The sequence below is a fragment of the Elaeis guineensis genome, chromosome 13, assembly GCF_000442705.2.
Source record: "Elaeis guineensis isolate ETL-2024a chromosome 13, EG11, whole genome shotgun sequence".
Taxonomy (NCBI): Eukaryota; Viridiplantae; Streptophyta; class Magnoliopsida; order Arecales; family Arecaceae; genus Elaeis; species Elaeis guineensis.
This window is the reverse complement of record NC_026005.2, coordinates 9,329,154-9,347,533: the sequence shown is the minus strand read 5'-3', so window position 1 is coordinate 9,347,533 and position 18,380 is coordinate 9,329,154. Positions and strand designations below refer to the sequence as shown.

Genomic DNA, 18,380 nt, shown 5'->3' with positions numbered 1-18,380 from the left:
GCCGGATTATATATGAATCCGATCCGATCTAAATGATCCAATGAATTAAAAAATTTGGTCATAGATCCGACACGACCCGATTTTTTATCGGGATGGGTATTAGTCCAATATCAAGACCTGATCAAAAAATCAAATCGGATCGGGATCACTCGAGATCCGATCCAACCCGACCTATTTGCAGGCCTAATTAAGGTGTACATGTGACTAGATGTCAGGACTTTATGAACCATCTAAAACGTAAAAATTTCAACATCTATGCTGTATGCTTGATTCACAAGTTTGTATTAAGTAATCTTTCATGTAAGTTAACATTTTCTTTCTCAAAATCTTCGAATATTGCTAGATGCTTGGAGTTCTCCATATTTGCAGTTCATGATTGATGTGACCGAGTATATAAGCGGTTGAATGGCATCTCTGTCTGCAATAGTTCAACTTGAATTACCCCATGTCAACATTCTTTCAAAAATGGACCTAGTAACAAACAAGAAGGATCTTGAGGAGTGAGTTCCAACCCCATGTTCTTTTATCTTATGTCTATGACAGCTTGTTGCACCTTTTACTTTTATTGTTTTGCTTTTTAGTTACCTCAATCCAAAGGCAAGGGTTTTACTATTAGAGTTGAATCAGCATATGGCACCTGAGTTTGCAAAGCTGAATAAAGCTTTGGCAGAATTGGCATGCTTAAGAACAGAAACTGAAAAAATTTATAAATGAATTTGCATATATTTTCTTCTTATTGTGGTTATTATTTATTTTCTTCTTATGTCATGAAGTATCTCAAATTTTTAATAGCTCTCATGTAACTGTAAACTTTAGATTTATAATTTATAATAATCTGCAAATATTAGATTGCACAACTTTCGACAAATCATATGCAAAGCTTAGGGTTTCTATCATGGCTCCTATATTACAATCAAATTACCATATTATATACTATAGGCAATTAATCGGACTGCTTGAAAATATATTTTTCATTTCATCTATTTAATTTTGGTGATAGCAAGGGTCTGTCAAAGCTTATCGCCAGAAATTTCTCTCCTCTAAAATTGTAGATATTATTGTTGCATGCAATCTACAGTTAAAGTATCTTCTAAATTATTTAAGCAATTGAGATTCAAATTTCTTTGAACATATTTATTACTCATAGATGGAAGGGGAACATACGATTATAACATGATGTGCTTCACATTGTTTCACATGGAACAGCCTTTCTATCACGCCCCGAATCCAATATTCGGATCGGATACGTGATGACCGCACACTCCTTAGGGCATACCCTAAAGAATATGCAAGGTTCAAAAATAATTCATTATAACCTCAACATTCATAATGTCTAATTTCAATAATTAGTGAAATTTGCATAATTACAAATTGAATTTTTTCAATCATCTAATTAGGTATCAATGACACTCTATCTATGCATCCGCTCACTCGTAAATCCAAATCATAGCTAATTATGAGCATCCTGCAATTCTGAAAAGAAAAAAAGAGAATAGAGGGGTGTGAGCTTTACAGCCTAGTAAAAATTTTGCATATCACATCAATATAATAATATAATCTAAAAATAAGGATAAGCAATAAAACATAAAATCTCATGTTCAATATCTAGAATACTGTAAACATCCATAAATTATCTGTCTTGTCAAAAGAGATGTATCATCATATATTAACGGATGAAACACTTTTATTCAGCATTATTTTCATGTCTTGTCCTTTATTTCTCTTTTCAAAATTACATGATCTTTAATCTTTTTTTTTCCGACTCTGGACTAACCGAGATCATGCCTCAATCTCCATCTAATCTAAATATCTCGCTTAAGTCATAAAGACTGTCCCAGGCATAAACTCTTGATGAACTGTCCCAAGATGAGCTCCTGACCGACTGTCCCACGTATAAAAGCCGATGGAGACTGTCCTAGGCATAAGTTCTCTTGACGGACTGTTCCAAACATGAGCTTCTGGCCGATTGATTCACGTATAAGCCCATGGAGGCTGTTCCAGGTATAAGCTCTTGGCAGGTTATTCCACATGATGAGGCTAGTCCAAACCATATCTTTTTCATCAAGTTATTTAGGTTACTTTCATCATATCGATTTCTAGTTTACAATTGATCAAATTGAGTATATCATATCCGCATGCTCATATAATCAATCATGGATATATATATATAGTCCACACATAAGGCATTCATGCTAAAATTTAATAAATAATGGTATCTGAAACATGATAAATCCATCAACACAAGTTCAACAACATAAAACTAACGGTACAAATCCAACAATAAAAATAGTATATATAATACTGATCATGTACAGGGATTCTTACCTCTACTGGTGATTGATCTACACCGAACAATCAATGAACTCTTTGATTTATGAATTTTGAAAATAAAATATTTTGCTTGGCATCTTATGCAGACAATCGCATCTCTACATGATCAGGATTAAACATAAAAATTATGTGCGATTAAGAATAAAAAATTATAAAAAAATCAATAAATATTATAAGTACATGACTCTCCTAGGATCAACCAATCGATTTGGATTACGTAGATATCTGGATCCTCCATTGATCCATAAGATTTTTAGAGAGCGAAAATTATAAAGAAAGAAAATTTTAGAAAAAGAAATTTTTAGAAAAAGAAATTGGAGAGAGAAAAGTAGAGAGAGGAGAGAGAGAAGCTCTCAATCTTTTATATTTTCTCTTTTCTTCTCTTTTTCTCTTTCTTTTTTTTTCTTTTTTTCTTTCTTCTCATTTTTTTTTCTTCCGTTCTTCGTTGAAATAGGGGAAGGGGATGGTGACTTAGGTCGGCCACACCCATGGCAGCGCCATAACCGACAGTGACAATGGCTCTAGCTTGTTGCAATCCGAGCATGGGCATGACTAGCGACGATGGTCGGTGGTCCAAGACGGCATCCGACGGTTGGTGGTGATCGGAGGAACACAGATAAGGGCATGAAATAGGAGATTCGATTTTAAAAAAAAATCGATAATTCATCAACCATAAAACAAGCAAGATGGTGGCAAACAACTCGAAGAAGAAAGAAGGAAAGGACTGAGGTCGTTACCTTAACTCCGATAAGGCTAAACAAGTGATTCCGGCAACCTATTTTTGACGGATCCATGGAAAAAAACTCGATGAAACTTCTTGAAAATCGGCAGCGATTTCTCAAGATTTTGGGATGGAATCCAAAGGAGGAAGGGAGCCCTTTTATAGATAGGATTCTAGGTTTTAATTCATATTTTGAAGCCCTTAAAACCCCTATTTCCCAACCATAGTCAGAGAAGAGGAAGACTCTCAATAGGAGTCTTCCTTCCCCTGCCTCACACGCTGTGCGCGTGAAATTTCTTCTTTTTTTTTTTACTTTGAGTGTCGTGTAGGGGAGGATCAGATTTTGATTTTTTTTTTTTTTTTGTTCTTTACTCTAAGATTCATGCTAGAAAATTTTAAAAATATGGGTTCTTACACTTTCTACCATTGAATTTTGATATATTCATACTATGATTTTGAAAATAGCTAGTAGGATAAGAATCTATGGATTTCAACCCAGTTGAAAGCAAGAGAATTTTATAGAGCTTACCAATAGGAGTTCCTCATAGTACCAATATTGAAGAAAAATCCGCACTATCGTTCTATCCTCGATCGAGGAATTGTTGCCGGTAATATTGCAAGAAACCTTGTTATAATTTGTTTTTAGAATTCTTCTCTATAATGGGTACAATAACTTCTTTTACATCTTACAACATAAACTGAACTAGCCTCTTTATTAAATGAAAGCAGTTCATCTTTGCTAGGATGTTTGTGAGTTGCCGTAATCCTCATCATTTTTTTCATGCGACTGACTGCTACTCTTTCAAAATGAAAGCAGTCCAGCCTGTAGCATAAACTGTGCTCTTTATATGTATATTTTTTCCAATGCTGATCATATACGATTCATGTATATCTGTCAGGATTTTGTGTAGGTTGATGTCTTCAGTATGGTGAATTTTTGTGCCCCTTGACTTGAGAAAAGAGAGCAGGTATACCCTTATTACTCATGCAATCTTTTGATTTGCGACTCAAAAGATTAAGATTAGTATGTATGTACACTCTTCCGATTTTTTATGCTTCAAATCCTTGGTTACAGGGGAAAACCGAGCTTAATATTCATGCACTTGGGTGTGATCTTAATCAGAGGGAAATAAGAGAAGCTTATGCTAGCCCACCATGAGAACTTTCACCATGAAGGATCTTTGGGAGAAGATATGGAACTTCAGACCTGCTAAAGGATCTGGGTTGGTGCAAAGGGTCAGGCTCTAACATCCGGGTTTGGATATCAAAATAAGCGGTCAAGTGTCTTGACGGTTCGTTTCGGTTTCCTGGATGAGTCCTTGCCGGATACCAACCGTTAGCTGACCGGAGTATAGTGATCTCATTTCAGTTAAAAGAGAGAGGACAAAATGACAAACACCTGGTGGATCTGTGTAATTTTTTTTCTTTCGGTTGAAAGAGATACTGGGATGCGGAGGACTTCTTCGTTGCTCGCCTCCTTACCCGTCTCTTCTTCAGCGAGAGATGCCGCTGCCTTTCGAACTGAGCACGGTGTCATTCTTCCACCATCTTCTGGAAGGATTGCTGCATCATCTTCTCGTGAAACCGCCCCCAACGAGAACATCCGGGGTGGAAATCTGCACTTGGAAAGCCTGGTGACTGAACGATGTCGATCGGAGGCTTTTACAATCGAAGATGCGCTCGATTTGTTTGAGACGGCAGCGAATGTGAGCCCGAAACCCTCCATCTATGCCATCAACGTCCTCCTCAACGCCATCTGTCGAATGAAACATTACCCAACTGTTCTCTCTCTATATAACAAACTAAATCAAATGCAAGGAATCCCGCCCAGCATCCACACATATGGAGTCCTTATCAAATGCTGCTGTCGCATGAATTGGGTGGATTTGGGCTTCGGCGTCTTCGGGGACCTCCTGAAACGTGGCCATGTCCCCAACGCCATAATTTTCAGGTCTCTTGTCGATGGTCTCTGCTCCGAGAAGGGGGTAAGCGAAGCAACCATGATATTCGATAGAATGTCTCTGATGGGATGTGAACCTGATGTGTTCTCATACAGTGTTCTTATCAAGGGGCTGTGCAGCACTGGTAGCATGGGCTTGGCACTGGAGCTGCATCAGAAAATGGCCACCTTGGGTGGTAGTTGCAAGCCTAATGTGTTTACGTATGGCACAATTATCGACTACCTTTGCAAAGATGGAGCTGTAAGCAAGGCTCTCAAATTGATCGATGAAATGACTCATGCTGGTGTTGCCCCGGATGTTCGCACTTACACCAGCATTATTCATGGGCATTCCACTTTAGGTCGCTGGAAAGAGGCAGTCAATATCTTCAAGGAAATGGTCGATCGAGGCCTTTTGCCTAATGTGGTGACATTCGGCATACTGATGGATTCACTTTGCAAGCATAAAAAGACTGCAGAAGCTCATAAACTACTTGATTTGATGAATGAAAAAGGTGAAAAACCTAGCGTGATCTCATATACTATATTGGTGCAAGGATATTGTCATGAGGGCCGTCTCGCAGATGCAAGAAAAGTCTTTGATTCCATGTCAGGTAAAGGTCTTTGTCCTAATTGTCATACATACTCTGCTTTGATTAATGGATTCGTGAAGAATCAAAAAATTGATGGGGCTGTGGAGCTATTCAAGAAAATGCAACAGCAAGGTTTGAAGCCTAATGTTGTTACCTATAGTACTTTACTAGATGGACTATGCCACCTTGGAAGAATGGAGGATGTTGGAAGCCTCCTTAATGAGATGGTTGCACAAGGGATCCAACCAAATGTAATCACTTACAACTCTATAATATGTGGTTTTGGTAGACTTGGGAAGTGGAAAGAAGCTTTTCAATTGCTTAATGAAATGATAGAGCAGAGAATCCATCCTGATATCGTGACACTCAGTACACTGATCAATTTCATATGTAAAGAAGGAAAGGTTCAAGAGGCACATAGATTATTGGAAAAGATGATTAGTGGAGGTATGGAGCCTAATATTGTTACTTATAATACACTAATGGATGGTTACTGTATGGTGGGGCGAATGAATGATGCAGTGAGAGTTTATGATTCGATGGTTTCAAAAGGCCATAAGCCCAATGCTGTAACATACAATATATTAATTGATGGATATTGCAAAAGGTGTAGGATTGATAAGGCTCTGAGTCTCTTTAATGCAATGCCCGATCATGGAGTGCAGCATACAACAATTGTATACAACATCATATTAGTTGGAATGTACCGTCTTGGTAGGATTACTGATGCTGAAAAATTCTTTGACAAGATGCTTGCTGCTAGGGTATGTCCAGACCTTTACACATACAACACAATCTTAGATGGGCTTTGCAAAAACCGGTGTGTTGATGAAGCTATAAAGCTATTTCAAGATGCATTATCATCTGATGTTAACCTCAACATTATCTCTTTCACCACCCTAATTGATGGTTTGTTTAAAGCTGGTAAAATCAATGAAGCCAAAAATCTCTTCAATAGTATCCGTGACAAAGATTTGAAGCCAACAATTATTACATATACAATAATGGTGAAAGGACTAATAAAGGAAGGGTTGTCTCATGAGGTTGATTATTTGCTCTTGGACATGGAGAAATCTGGTTGTCCTGCAGATTCTATCATGTTCAATACCATGGTTCGTTGTTTGCTGGAGAAAGATGAGATAGAAAAAGCAATGGAAATTATTAGAAAAATGAAGGAGCAAAGCTTTTCTTTTGAGGCATCGACTGTTGCTCAGATATTCAAGGTGTTATCGAAGGATGGACAATATCGTGATTATTTGAAGTTGCTCCCAGATTTTTCCGGGCATTGTGCAAAGTGATGAAGTCACCATGAATCATTAATATGAGTTTGCTAATAATTGTATAACAGATGGATATTTCAACTAAGAATGCCTTTTCGGTGAGATATGATTCTATCACATGTGTCGACAAACTGTTGTATAAAATTTAGCCTCAAATGCCAGATCCAGCCCTTTTAGGAATTATGGTTCTAGAAGCAGGTTTTGTATGTCCATGGACCTACTCCAGTGGCATTGTCAGGGAACTGGGGACATCATGGTTATGGGAAGGGCTGTGGCAAATGATTGTCTTCTGCCTTGGACAATGACATTGTGATGGCCACCATTGAGAGGGGAAGCCAGGCATCTGAATTTGGTCGTGCTTGCTTTTGAGCAAATGAAGAGATGAGTTCTACCTGTTCTTGGAAGATAATGGTAGAATTGTAGTGAATCTGAAGGGTGAAATGCAAAAGTCCGCCGTCACTGAACTTATTGGAAGGATTGTGCTGATATTTGGCATGGATTGCAGCTCACATTTGTGTCCAGTGTGACAAGCAATGAGGATGCAAATTCATGCAGACATTCTTGCGAGTTTGGTATAACAGGCACCTTCAGTTGTAGTGATGAAATAGGCCACTGGTTGTGATCAATTGGGGTTTGGCCTTATTTATACTTATTATCTCGGTTCAATTTCAGCTGTTGATGAATGTTCAGAGTACTCCTGTTTATGCTTTTACTGTTCATCTCCTTTGCCATTGTGTAATACTGTCTATTTCCTTTACTGTACTGTGGTGTAGTATTGTTTACTTCCTTTACTGTAAGCTACAAATTATGATTTGAACTTGTCTGCCACTGCCACTTACTACTCTATATGCTAAAATGTGATGATAACCTTAGAAGTTTATTGACAGTGATAGTTTTCCTGCTATGTGTTCACCAACTTTCCAAGTTTGCTAACTAGGGAATCTTGAGTTGAGACCTTATATAAAAAGATAATGCTGCTAAATATTTCCTGATTGAACAGTTTTGATGCTTATCTGTGACAGAAGTTGTCAATATAGCATTGTCTCTTAGCCTATTATAAAATGGCTTTCTATAGGAAAGATTGTTCAATGAGGCTAATATTTTACTATTGCTCTGCAGATTGTCTTGTACGATACTATTATTTGTGGGTTGCCGGAAAAAATGAGATAAGGCTGCATATATTCTTCAAAAAAAAAAGGAGCAAAGATTTTCTCTCAAAGCATTATTGCTTCTCAAATGTTAATTTTATTCTTGAAAGATGGATGTGATATCATATTAAATAGATCTTCCTTAGGAGGTCTTATTGAGTAACAATATATTCATTGATTCATTGCTGGAATTTCAGCCTACCAGTTTTGCTGATTGTTCACTTTCATTGTGTGGAAAGAAGGTATAGATGTTTGGCAGGGAACAACTTGAAGATGCCATGAAATCTTCTGCAGTGACCATCTTTTAATTAAAAGTCTTTCAAAACTGGCTGCCCTGTTAAACATCACCTTATTGGACACATTATTGGGATTGCCAAGGAGGGGGGTGTCCTGATCTAGAGGAGATCATGGCTTTTATTGTCAACTTGCAGTTATGATGGGATGTACATGTACTTTGAAGGCATGCCTGCAAAGAGGTAGTGGAGTGTTACTAAACTTATTGCAAAGCAAAATCAAAAGCTTTGGCAAAGAATTGCTTCTCACAATTGTATCCAGAGCAACTAATTAATGGCAATTGTGACCCAGATTCACTGCATATATATTGGATTGGCAGTCTGACTTTATTTAATCTAGTTAAACAAGAGTCATATAGCAATCAATTTCTATATGTTTAATGCATCAAAATATCCACTGCTAGTGTTTTCAAAAAGAAGCAATGCTACTGTGACAAAGCTGTTACTGCTTAACTTTTCCAAAAGGATTTTTTTTTTAAAAAAAAAAGAAGAATAAAGAAGGGACAATCCTGGCCATTCTATCCTTATTCCCACCCAACCCTTCATAAATGACTCCAACCAAAATCGAACCCTCGCCCTCTTGCCCTAGTGGCAATAGGTGATACCAAGCTGGTGGGGAGCAGTTTCAGTACTTGTTTAACACATCTTAATCTACAATTATTATATTGCGCAAACTTTTGACAGATCATATGCAAAACTTAAGGGTTTCTGTTATGGCTCCTATATTATAATCAAACTACCATATCATATACTGTAGGTAATTAATTGGACTGCTGCCTCATGTTGAAAATGCATTCTTCATATCTTCTGTTTAATTTTGGTGGCAGCAAGGTTCTGTCGAAGCTTGTAGCCAGAATTTTCCCTCCAGTGAAATTGTGGATATCATTGTTTTATGCAACCTGCAGTTATAGTATCTTCTGAACTATTTTAGCAATTGAGATTCAAACTTCCTTGTACATATTTATTACTCATGGATGGAAGGGGAATAGATGATTATACCATGATGTGCCCCATGTGGTAAGTTTCACATGGAACAGCCTTGCGACAATTGAATTTCAATATATTCGTAGTATGATTTTAAAAATAGCCTGTAGGATGACAATCAATAGATCTCAACCCAGTGGAAGGCAAGTGAAGTTTATGGAACTTACCATTAGGAGCACCTTATAATACTAATATTGAAGAGATCCAATTCACAGTTATGTTCTCAAGAGAAGAATTGTTGTTGGTAATATTGCAAGAAACCTTGGCATAACTTTTTTTTTTTTTTTTTGGAGAATTCTTCTCAATAATGGGCATGGTAATTTCTTTTACATCTTACTGGATAACCTGAATTGATCCCTATATTAAATGAAAGCAGTTCATCTTTTCTAGGGTGTCTTTGAGGTGCCTAAATCTGGGTGATTGCAAAATCCTCCTCATCATTTATCTCCTATGATTGACTGGTACTCTTTCAGAATGGAATCAGTCCAGCTGTGGAGCATCAAAATGTGGTTTTTATATATATCTTATTTTTTCTATTCTGATCATAAAATTTATCTGTCTTTTGCTGGTGTTTGTATAGGTTGATGATTTCTGATGGTGAATTTTGTGCCGCTTGACTTGAAAAAAGAGAGCAGGTATACCCCTGTTGCTACTGAAGTCTTTTGATTTGTGACTCAAGATTAAACTTATTATGTATTTACTTTCTGATTTTTTAATGCTTCAATCCTTGCATCTAGAGGAAACAAAATGACAGTGCTGATAGAGCTGAACTGCCAAAATATGTTATGGTGCATACAGATTGAGAATTGATTTGCGTGGTCATGCAGATCTTGAAAAGTAACCAAAATTCGACAGAGCATAGGTTGTTAAAACATGAATTAACATAAAACCATGGACTGTTGCCATTGAATTGCCTATCTGATATTTTAGGTGCTTAGGCTGTTATAAATAATGTTGGACAATGTCAATTCTCAATTAAGATGAGTATTCATATATTTTCTTTTGATAGCAGACTTGATTTTACAATGCTAAAAGTTTCCTAAGAAGCTAAAGAGAAATGTTTTAGTTATATTGGTGTTTTAACCCAACTTTTTGTTTTGCTGCTTTTGTTAATATTGAAACTTGGAAGCACCCCCTTTTTTATGTTCTCTGTGTTCTCACATGCATTGAACTTTGGTCACGAAGTGAGGGTGGCATAGATAAAAATATAGATAAGGGCTTGTATTCTTCTACTCCTTTAATCCACCTCTAAAACTGAAATTTAGGCCAAATACATTTGAGGCTTCTTGGCTTACTAAAGATGTCCTATGTCCAGGAAACAAACTTCAGTCCTATAATTTTTGATGGTTCTCTTAATCCTTTTGATAATATGAGTTCAAACAAGTAAACATCTTGAAGAATCTTGGAATGTCATATGCTTGAGGATTTTTTTAACTAAATTCGAACAATTCTGAGACATCAATGCGGATATAAGCTTCTTCAGTTGAATTAATCACCGGCTATGCACTATCTCAATATAGTCTGTGCTGATGAACTCAACATATAAAACCTACATAGCATGCACATGGTAGCTGATACCATCAGATAATATTGTCAGGCATTTGCATTTGGGGTATGGTTTAGAGATATCCTTAAAGTAGTCAAAAATGATTGGCCATTAATATGAAATAAAATTTTTTTAGGGATAAGATCTGCCTTTTTGTTGCTTTACGTTATTATCTTGGCTATTAGAGAAATTTTGTTTAAGTTTTCTAAGAACAGTTCAGAATTTGTCTGTTCTTATTTCTTAAGTCTTGTATTATCTTTCAGAAATTTATTACCAAAAAGAAGTTACAGATTTATATAAGGTAGGAGCACGAAGCATTTGAGTTTACATGGCTGTTTTAATGTGCAAAATTAATTATTCTCCTGAAATCGCTTATTCTAAGTCTTGAGTTTTCACAAGTGTTTGGTTATTAATTCTAGAGAACCCTGTAAATTCAGGAGGTCAGCACAGTTGTGAACATAACAATTCTGCCTTCTCTGAGCTTCCCCTTTGCTAGGCTTCCTTTCATTCACTTACAAGTATCCTTTGTCATTCAATCCTATTTCACTTACTTGATACATGGTACCCTCTATCACTATACTCAGAGGCAATGCACAGCCAACTGTCCTATGTCTTTAGGGCTAGGCATCTTCAGGTACCAACATCACACCTGCTCATTAATGGTTGTGCTCTTGCTAAAATCGCAATAGATTCAATGAATCCAACATCACTATAGAATACAAATTCTTGTAGCAGATCCGTTGCTAAGACAAATTGGGCATCATAGTTAGAAGGACAGCAAACTTCGCATATAATCTTTCACTTGTATTGAAAATTGAAAACTCCTGGTTTATTCACCATCCAAATACTCTGACAAAAAATTTTACAAATATTTTTTTTGGATAATTCAACGGTCTTTTATTTACATCATGGTTTTGATACTGAAACAAACTGCCAAGTGTTTGTACTGCAGCATTCCTTTATTTGCATCCTGTGTCTGCAATGGTGTTGCTCCTACTTAACCGACGAAGTTGCTGAGCCGATCTCTTCAGGGATACTGGTTATGGAGTTAAAATAAAAATCCAGTAATTTTAACAAAGCAAGCCTGATGAACAAGTGGCAGAAGTGTCAGAAATTAGAGAATATAGCTTCTGGAAGGTACGAAGTTTTTACCAGATGACAGCTGCTACATGAAGTTTTCATCGAGTCTGCAGAAAGACGGCTCTCCAATGGCGGCTGGAAGGCAAGGAAATTTATTGCGACTGACATTTAGAATGGCCAGCATAGATAAATTTGGGAGGTCTTCTTCTAGTACTTCAAGGTTATTATGAGCCTAAATAAGCTTTTGTAACTACACTGCATGCAAGAGTTGTACATTGTCACAACCAATTATGCATCCTTGGGTTTGATCTTTCTTAATCATATGATATATCAACCACAACCCTCTGAGTAGAAGATATCTCTTTATTACCTGCGACTAAACTACTATTTTATATTAAAATAAAGAGATCATCCGTTAAACCAACATTACCAGCAAGCGTGCATTTGTATGAAAGATTTGCACACAAGAAAAAGAATGGCAAAGATTTCTACTAGATCCAACCATAATCAAAAGAAGAGCGATTGGAGAGGTGGTGAGATTCGGATGGTATAGTTGATTTTTGTTGCTGCCAATCTCTCTTTGAGGTTGGTTTTCGAGATGAATATGATCGAGGTAAAACCATTATCAAAGCTTCACCCGGACACCCGCAAAATAAGTCCTCACTCGAGATGGGGTTCTCTGGTAAGGACCTTCCGACATTTAAGTCAGAAGATTGAAGAATAATGAAAGGAGAGAGCAAAGAGTCGATGCGTACCTTGGAGGATCTCGAAGCTTTAATTTATAGGGAAGGAGTTTGAGTCGTACCCATCTTAGAGTCTTAATGATTTTCAGATTTGTCACACAGATTGATTTGGAGAAGATATTTTTTTTTATGAAAGACTCGATCGTGGAGGAATTCTACTCTAACCGGACTTTTCCAATTTGAAGGAGGGTCGAATCTGATGTATAGATTAGCTCGACCATGGATGAGTTATGATAGATCATCTGTAGCCAAGGTACTGGAATCCGTGGCCCAGGTGCTTGTCCTCTTACTAGCTGAAATAGGTCGGTTGTGTACGAGCTATTGTAGGTCATCCAAAGCTGAGGTCATAGAGATTATAGAGTGCATGTTGATCTGCAGATAATCTGAAATAGGTCGGTCGAGGACGATCTAAAATAGATCATCCGAGATTGAAGAGTTAAGAACCACTATTGATGGGGTGTCCGACAACCTCTCCATCACATCTGCATACCTGTCGGATGTCCATCTCCTATAGCTCAGCCAGATCGAAGATGTTACAGCTGAGGCTGAGGTACAGATCCACAATAATTTTAGTATCCAATCCATCGCTCTCCCTTCTCTCCTCCATTCTCTTTCTTGATTTTTCATGTGCATTTTTAATCTCTAATTCATTCATTCGAACAACCTGTTAGTTTTCGAGGAGTTCTTCTGATCTTTTTTACCATGGCAAAGTTTGGATCCCTGCATGCCTTATCACCAAAGTGACCTACCCGGAATAAGTCCTTAGTTAGACTACCAATTCTCAGGCTATCTTAGATAAGTCCTTGTCGGATAATAATGGTTGGCTCACCGCAAACGAAGCCAAACCCAACTGGTTAGGCCTCCCGGAGACTATTATCTAAGCAAGGTTTTGTGATCTCTTAACCTCAAATAGAGAGGATAAAATCACAAACACTGATCTTTTAATATCTATAACTGTGCTAGAATCTCGAATATGCTAAAAGTGATAAAGTATAAAAAATATTTTAAGTAAATAAATTGAATATTTAAAATATGTCATACAAATATACGATACAAAGTTACAAAATGTCACAATAATTTTTAATAATTAATGCATGAAAAATTTCTAACCCTCTCTAGGGGATGAATCTTCTTGGTCCTTAACTGACTATCACAGTTCCATAGGTGCAGAAGTAATAGGCTCCAAAATTGAAGACAAGTACTTATTTGAATCACTCTCAATGGTAGCTATGGCCATACTTTCTTCACCCATGTTTTCCTCCTATCTAAGGCCATACTTCCTTCACCCATGTTCCCCTCCTATTATTTTCTCCTTGCACGTTTATAGATTTTAGAAAAATATGATATAGCCTTTTCCTTCTCGGTAGGCTTTCTATCGTGAGCTCTCATTTTTGCTCACCTGCATAGTGATGATGCATGTTTTGGGGTGGCACATTCCTTGTCACATTCAACTTCAACTGCGAAACTGACCTGATAAAGGATAAACATGTTGGCACACAATAAGCATTCATATTATGATATGAAAACCATATATTTGACTATAAATTAATAAAAAATATCTCCACAGCTTTTGTACTATGAGAGATATTAGGATCCACTTTAGCTGAATGGGGCTCTTCGTCTACAATAGAATACTCTACCCTCACCTAATAATGAAGATTATTTAGGTCAGAAATAACATCATATCTAAATTTTTATATTATAACTACAATATCATACTCACCTCAGCAAGAGTTGTATCCGTGCCTGCAATGTCATTAACCGGCAATAAATCATTATCTCGGAGCATCTTCTTAATGCACAAAAGTCTCCTATCAAAGATAGGTATTCATGCATCCTCTGTTGCAACATCCTCGATAGATTGAGGGTCCTCTAAATAGAAACCATGAGAAATTAAAAACCTCTCAACTATTGTCATACGTATCTCTAAAGTATCAATAGGATGTCGTTTGGTGTGGCTAGATGATGGAATCTGAGACACGATAAAACATCATAAAGATTGTATACAATAAGTAATGTGCAATAAGAAAATACATGTGTTCCAACATAGTAAAATTTTAAGCGTACCATTGAAACATAGTGTGCCATACAGTATGCCGGCCCATAATAGCTGTATACAAAATAGAAATAAATGTATGCCACATGAAGATAATTGCATACTACAAAGAATAAAAAGTATATAACAGACATTAATTACGTGCAATAACATTATATGTGTGTGCAGGATGGACTCTACTGTGTATCGACATATAACAAGTGTGTACCAAATGAAAAATAATATGTGAATTATATAACTAAATGTGAAGTTCAAAAAATTAAAAAAAAATTCAGATTATGTAAAGACCTAGTCCGTATCGAAACCATCCCCAGTGGCCTTCCTTGTAATACGAGGTGCAATTCCTCCTCCCTAGGCTCTATCTTCTTGATCACCTGATAAGGATAAAAAAATTTAGTCATGCATCAACTTGAAATATGTATGATATTAGATACAAAATGTATACCTCAAATCATGACTTCGGTGATCGCTTCCACCTTACGAGGGAATGGGGCGTTACTCCAACACAAACAATGGGGATAGATGAATGATGGTATGTGGTTTTTGAGAAGACTGTTGGCATGCTTAATAGCCCATGCCTGCACAAATAGAACAATGTATGTATTATATTTTGAATCAATGTTAGATTAACTGTGTACCATAATAAATTAATTGCATACCATCTATATTAACTGTGTATCATACTAAATTAATTATATCTCATATTATATTAACTTTCAAATAATTAAATTACAAGTAAACATAGACAAGCTTAACATCAGAGCCAATGTATATCCGTCCATGTAACCAGCAGAGCTTCTTCCAATCCTATTCTTTATATGCATACTCTCTGCTAAGCTGGAGATCTACTATTGAAGAAAAGAAAAAACTACAAGACCCCAACTAGATGATCTTAGATAGTCCAAATCGTCAAGATATGGACATAACATCTTAGGAATTGTATAGTGTACAGTTAGGAAGAGGATAGTTATAAAAAGATAAAGACTTCAACACTTAGTGAAGTCCTCTACATCTTGTAATCCAGACTTTTCAACAAGACATATCAATTTATTTTTTACTAAATATCTAGTCATCCTTTTATGATCACTATCAAAAAATCAGATGATGAGATTTGACTGAACCCTCCGCTTTTTGTACAACTCAATCTCATCATCCATGACCCTCAAACCAAGGATGAGGACAATGTCGATCCCTACAAAAGGAACCAAAGTGTTACCAAATCGAAAGCCCTCCTTCTCATGATCTTCGTAGAAGGAGAACAATGCAATCAATAATGACCTACTCTGCTTGATGTATGAAAATCAAAGTAAATAGCTAAATAGAGTACCAGCAATCCTTGTCTTCTACTCTATGGATATGGACTCTATAAGTATTATGCCCCACAATCAAGACATAATACGGCTATGCTACCGAAAGATATACCCCACGATAACTCGAAGCCAACATTCATTTTTTTTTTAAAATAGAATAAAGGCATCACAAGTAAAGTAATAAAGATGTTCGATTCAAATCCTTAATATTAAGTTAGAATTAGTTCAAAGCATCTAAATCCAAAATTAGAAATCAAACATATATCTTAAAATTTATAAATAGTTAACTACAAGTCCATAATCATTTAATAAACTAAGTTTCAACTATAAAATTTTCAAGCTTCCCATGCACATCCCCAAGTCTGAATCATCCATCATTTCTAATCTTATTCCTATATATATATATATATATATATATATATATATATATATATATATATATATATATATATATAAGAGGTATGAGCTATACCAGCTCACCTACACATTCTTACCGGATCAAGCATTAGTTTTTTCATAATAATATAATATTTAAAAAATAATAAATATTATAAAATAAAATATTTCATAAGGTGCATAATAAAATGAGTCATAAAAATAATTATGTATACATAAATCATAAATATTTTATAAATATGATTCATAAATCATTCTTATCAGGTATTCATATCATATTTCAAAATATTTCTCATAAATATTCATGCTATATTTGATCATTTTATATCCATAATAGGATCATATTTCTTAATCGATAGAATTCTTATTTTGTATGCTAACTTTATAACAATTGGTGGGGCCATGTTTCTTATGGATGTTAGTTTTGGATTTTGACCTTCTCAATTTTAGAGACTCGTTTATGGCTATCTAAAACATATTATATGTAGATGGAAAAATAATAAACTTCATACTTCGTAAACATACTACTTTCATAAAACATATTCATGGAATCATTTGTCATAGAAAAATATATTTTTTCATATCTCATATGTCGATTCATATTTTATAAAAATTATGATTTCATCAGCAACAAAGTATATGCATAGAAAATATGTTAATTTAAAAATAAATAAGAAGCATAATATCCATTTACCTTATTCATCTTAGATTCTTAAACTTCATTAGAAGAATCAAATGATTCTATTGAAAATATTAAATCATAACAAATTTTTATTTGATAAATTTAATAAAATTAAATAGTAATGAAAGAAGATAGTTGACTAAGTGATTGGTCCAGTAGACCATCGAAGCACCAAATCAATTCGAGGTCATCTTGCTGGAGTCAACATGGATTCCTAGAAGAGGAGGATATGACTCGATATGGGAGTCCCTAGATCTTCTTAAAGAGAGAAAATAGAGAGAGAAAATAATAGACTAGGATCCAATTATCATCTAGAGAGAGAAAGTAAGAGGGAAGAGAAAGAGAGAGAGTAGAGAGAAAAAATCCTAGAGAGGGTGTCTCTTTCTCTCTCTTCTTTTTCATTTTTTCCTTCTTTCTTAGAAAATAGAGGAAGGCTTTCATTGATTTTTGGCTATGGTCATGGTCCGACATCATGGTCGGAGATTCAACAATGGGTGGTAGGGTATAACCAATGGTGGGGCAATGGTGGATGGCCAGTAACTAAGGTCAGGGCTTACCTTGGGTTTTGGCGGCATCTTCGACCTCAATTTCTGGTGAGCATGGAGAAAAAAATCTGATGAAAATCTGGAGAATGAGAGAGGAAGAACACAATGATCTCCGATGGAGGACCATAGGGGGAAAGATGGGTTTATTTATAGAGAGCCTCAGGATCCTAGTTGCCCTAGGACTCCAGCTCTTCACAAAATCAATCGAAGAAGAAGACTACCATCTCCGACATATTTTTTTTGGCCGCTTTAAGATTCATACAGCTGGTTCAGGTTATCACAATAAGTCTATGTATCAATAAGCTCAGTGTGGTAGCTGAAGTAGCATCTTATATTGGCCATATTCGTCGAGCTAATGCAAAATTCTTTGCCTCCCCTTAAATTTGCAATCATAATACTACATTACAAATCAAATTCAAACAATAGATATTAGAAATATCATTGCAATATTACAAACATATATCAATCTAATTTATCTCAAAAAATCCAAAAGGAAAATTGTGAATGCGAAGTTACAGCTAGAGAAACAAAATATTATTTCATAAATAATAATATCTAAAATAAAGTATGAAATTGACAAGCTTTGTGAAAACTTTATTTGTGCAACTGGAATATCCTCCTTTCATTATGGAACCATCTAAATCAAGGTTGTTGATAGTGAGGACTAGCCCTTTCGAGCAATAGATTTCTAGAAAGTCATTACCATAGTCACAATCTCTACATGAATTTTTAA

General features: G+C 35.8%; 1 protein-coding gene and 1 pseudogene across 1 annotated transcript; one reads left to right on the top strand and one right to left on the bottom strand.

Moving 5' to 3' along the window:
• The first annotated feature begins 4,146 nt into the window (after positions 1 to 4,146).
• LOC105056544 (uncharacterized) lies at positions 4,147 to 7,603 on the top strand. The gene has a single exon (XM_019854479.3). It carries the CDS (start codon positions 4,441 to 4,443, stop codon positions 6,880 to 6,882), a length of 2,442 nt encoding a protein of 813 aa, XP_019710038.2. The 5' UTR covers positions 4,147 to 4,440; the 3' UTR covers positions 6,883 to 7,603.
• A 6,450-nt stretch (positions 7,604 to 14,053) lies between these two features.
• LOC114914736 (uncharacterized) lies at positions 14,054 to 17,774 on the bottom strand (annotated as a pseudogene).
• Between the last annotated feature and the right edge of the window lie 606 nt (positions 17,775 to 18,380).

Excerpts from the sequence above, each read along its gene's own strand:
- LOC105056544 (XM_019854479.3), top strand. The coding sequence starts at position 4,441 with ATGACAAACACCTGGTGGATCTGTGTAATTTTTTTTCTTTCGGTTGAA.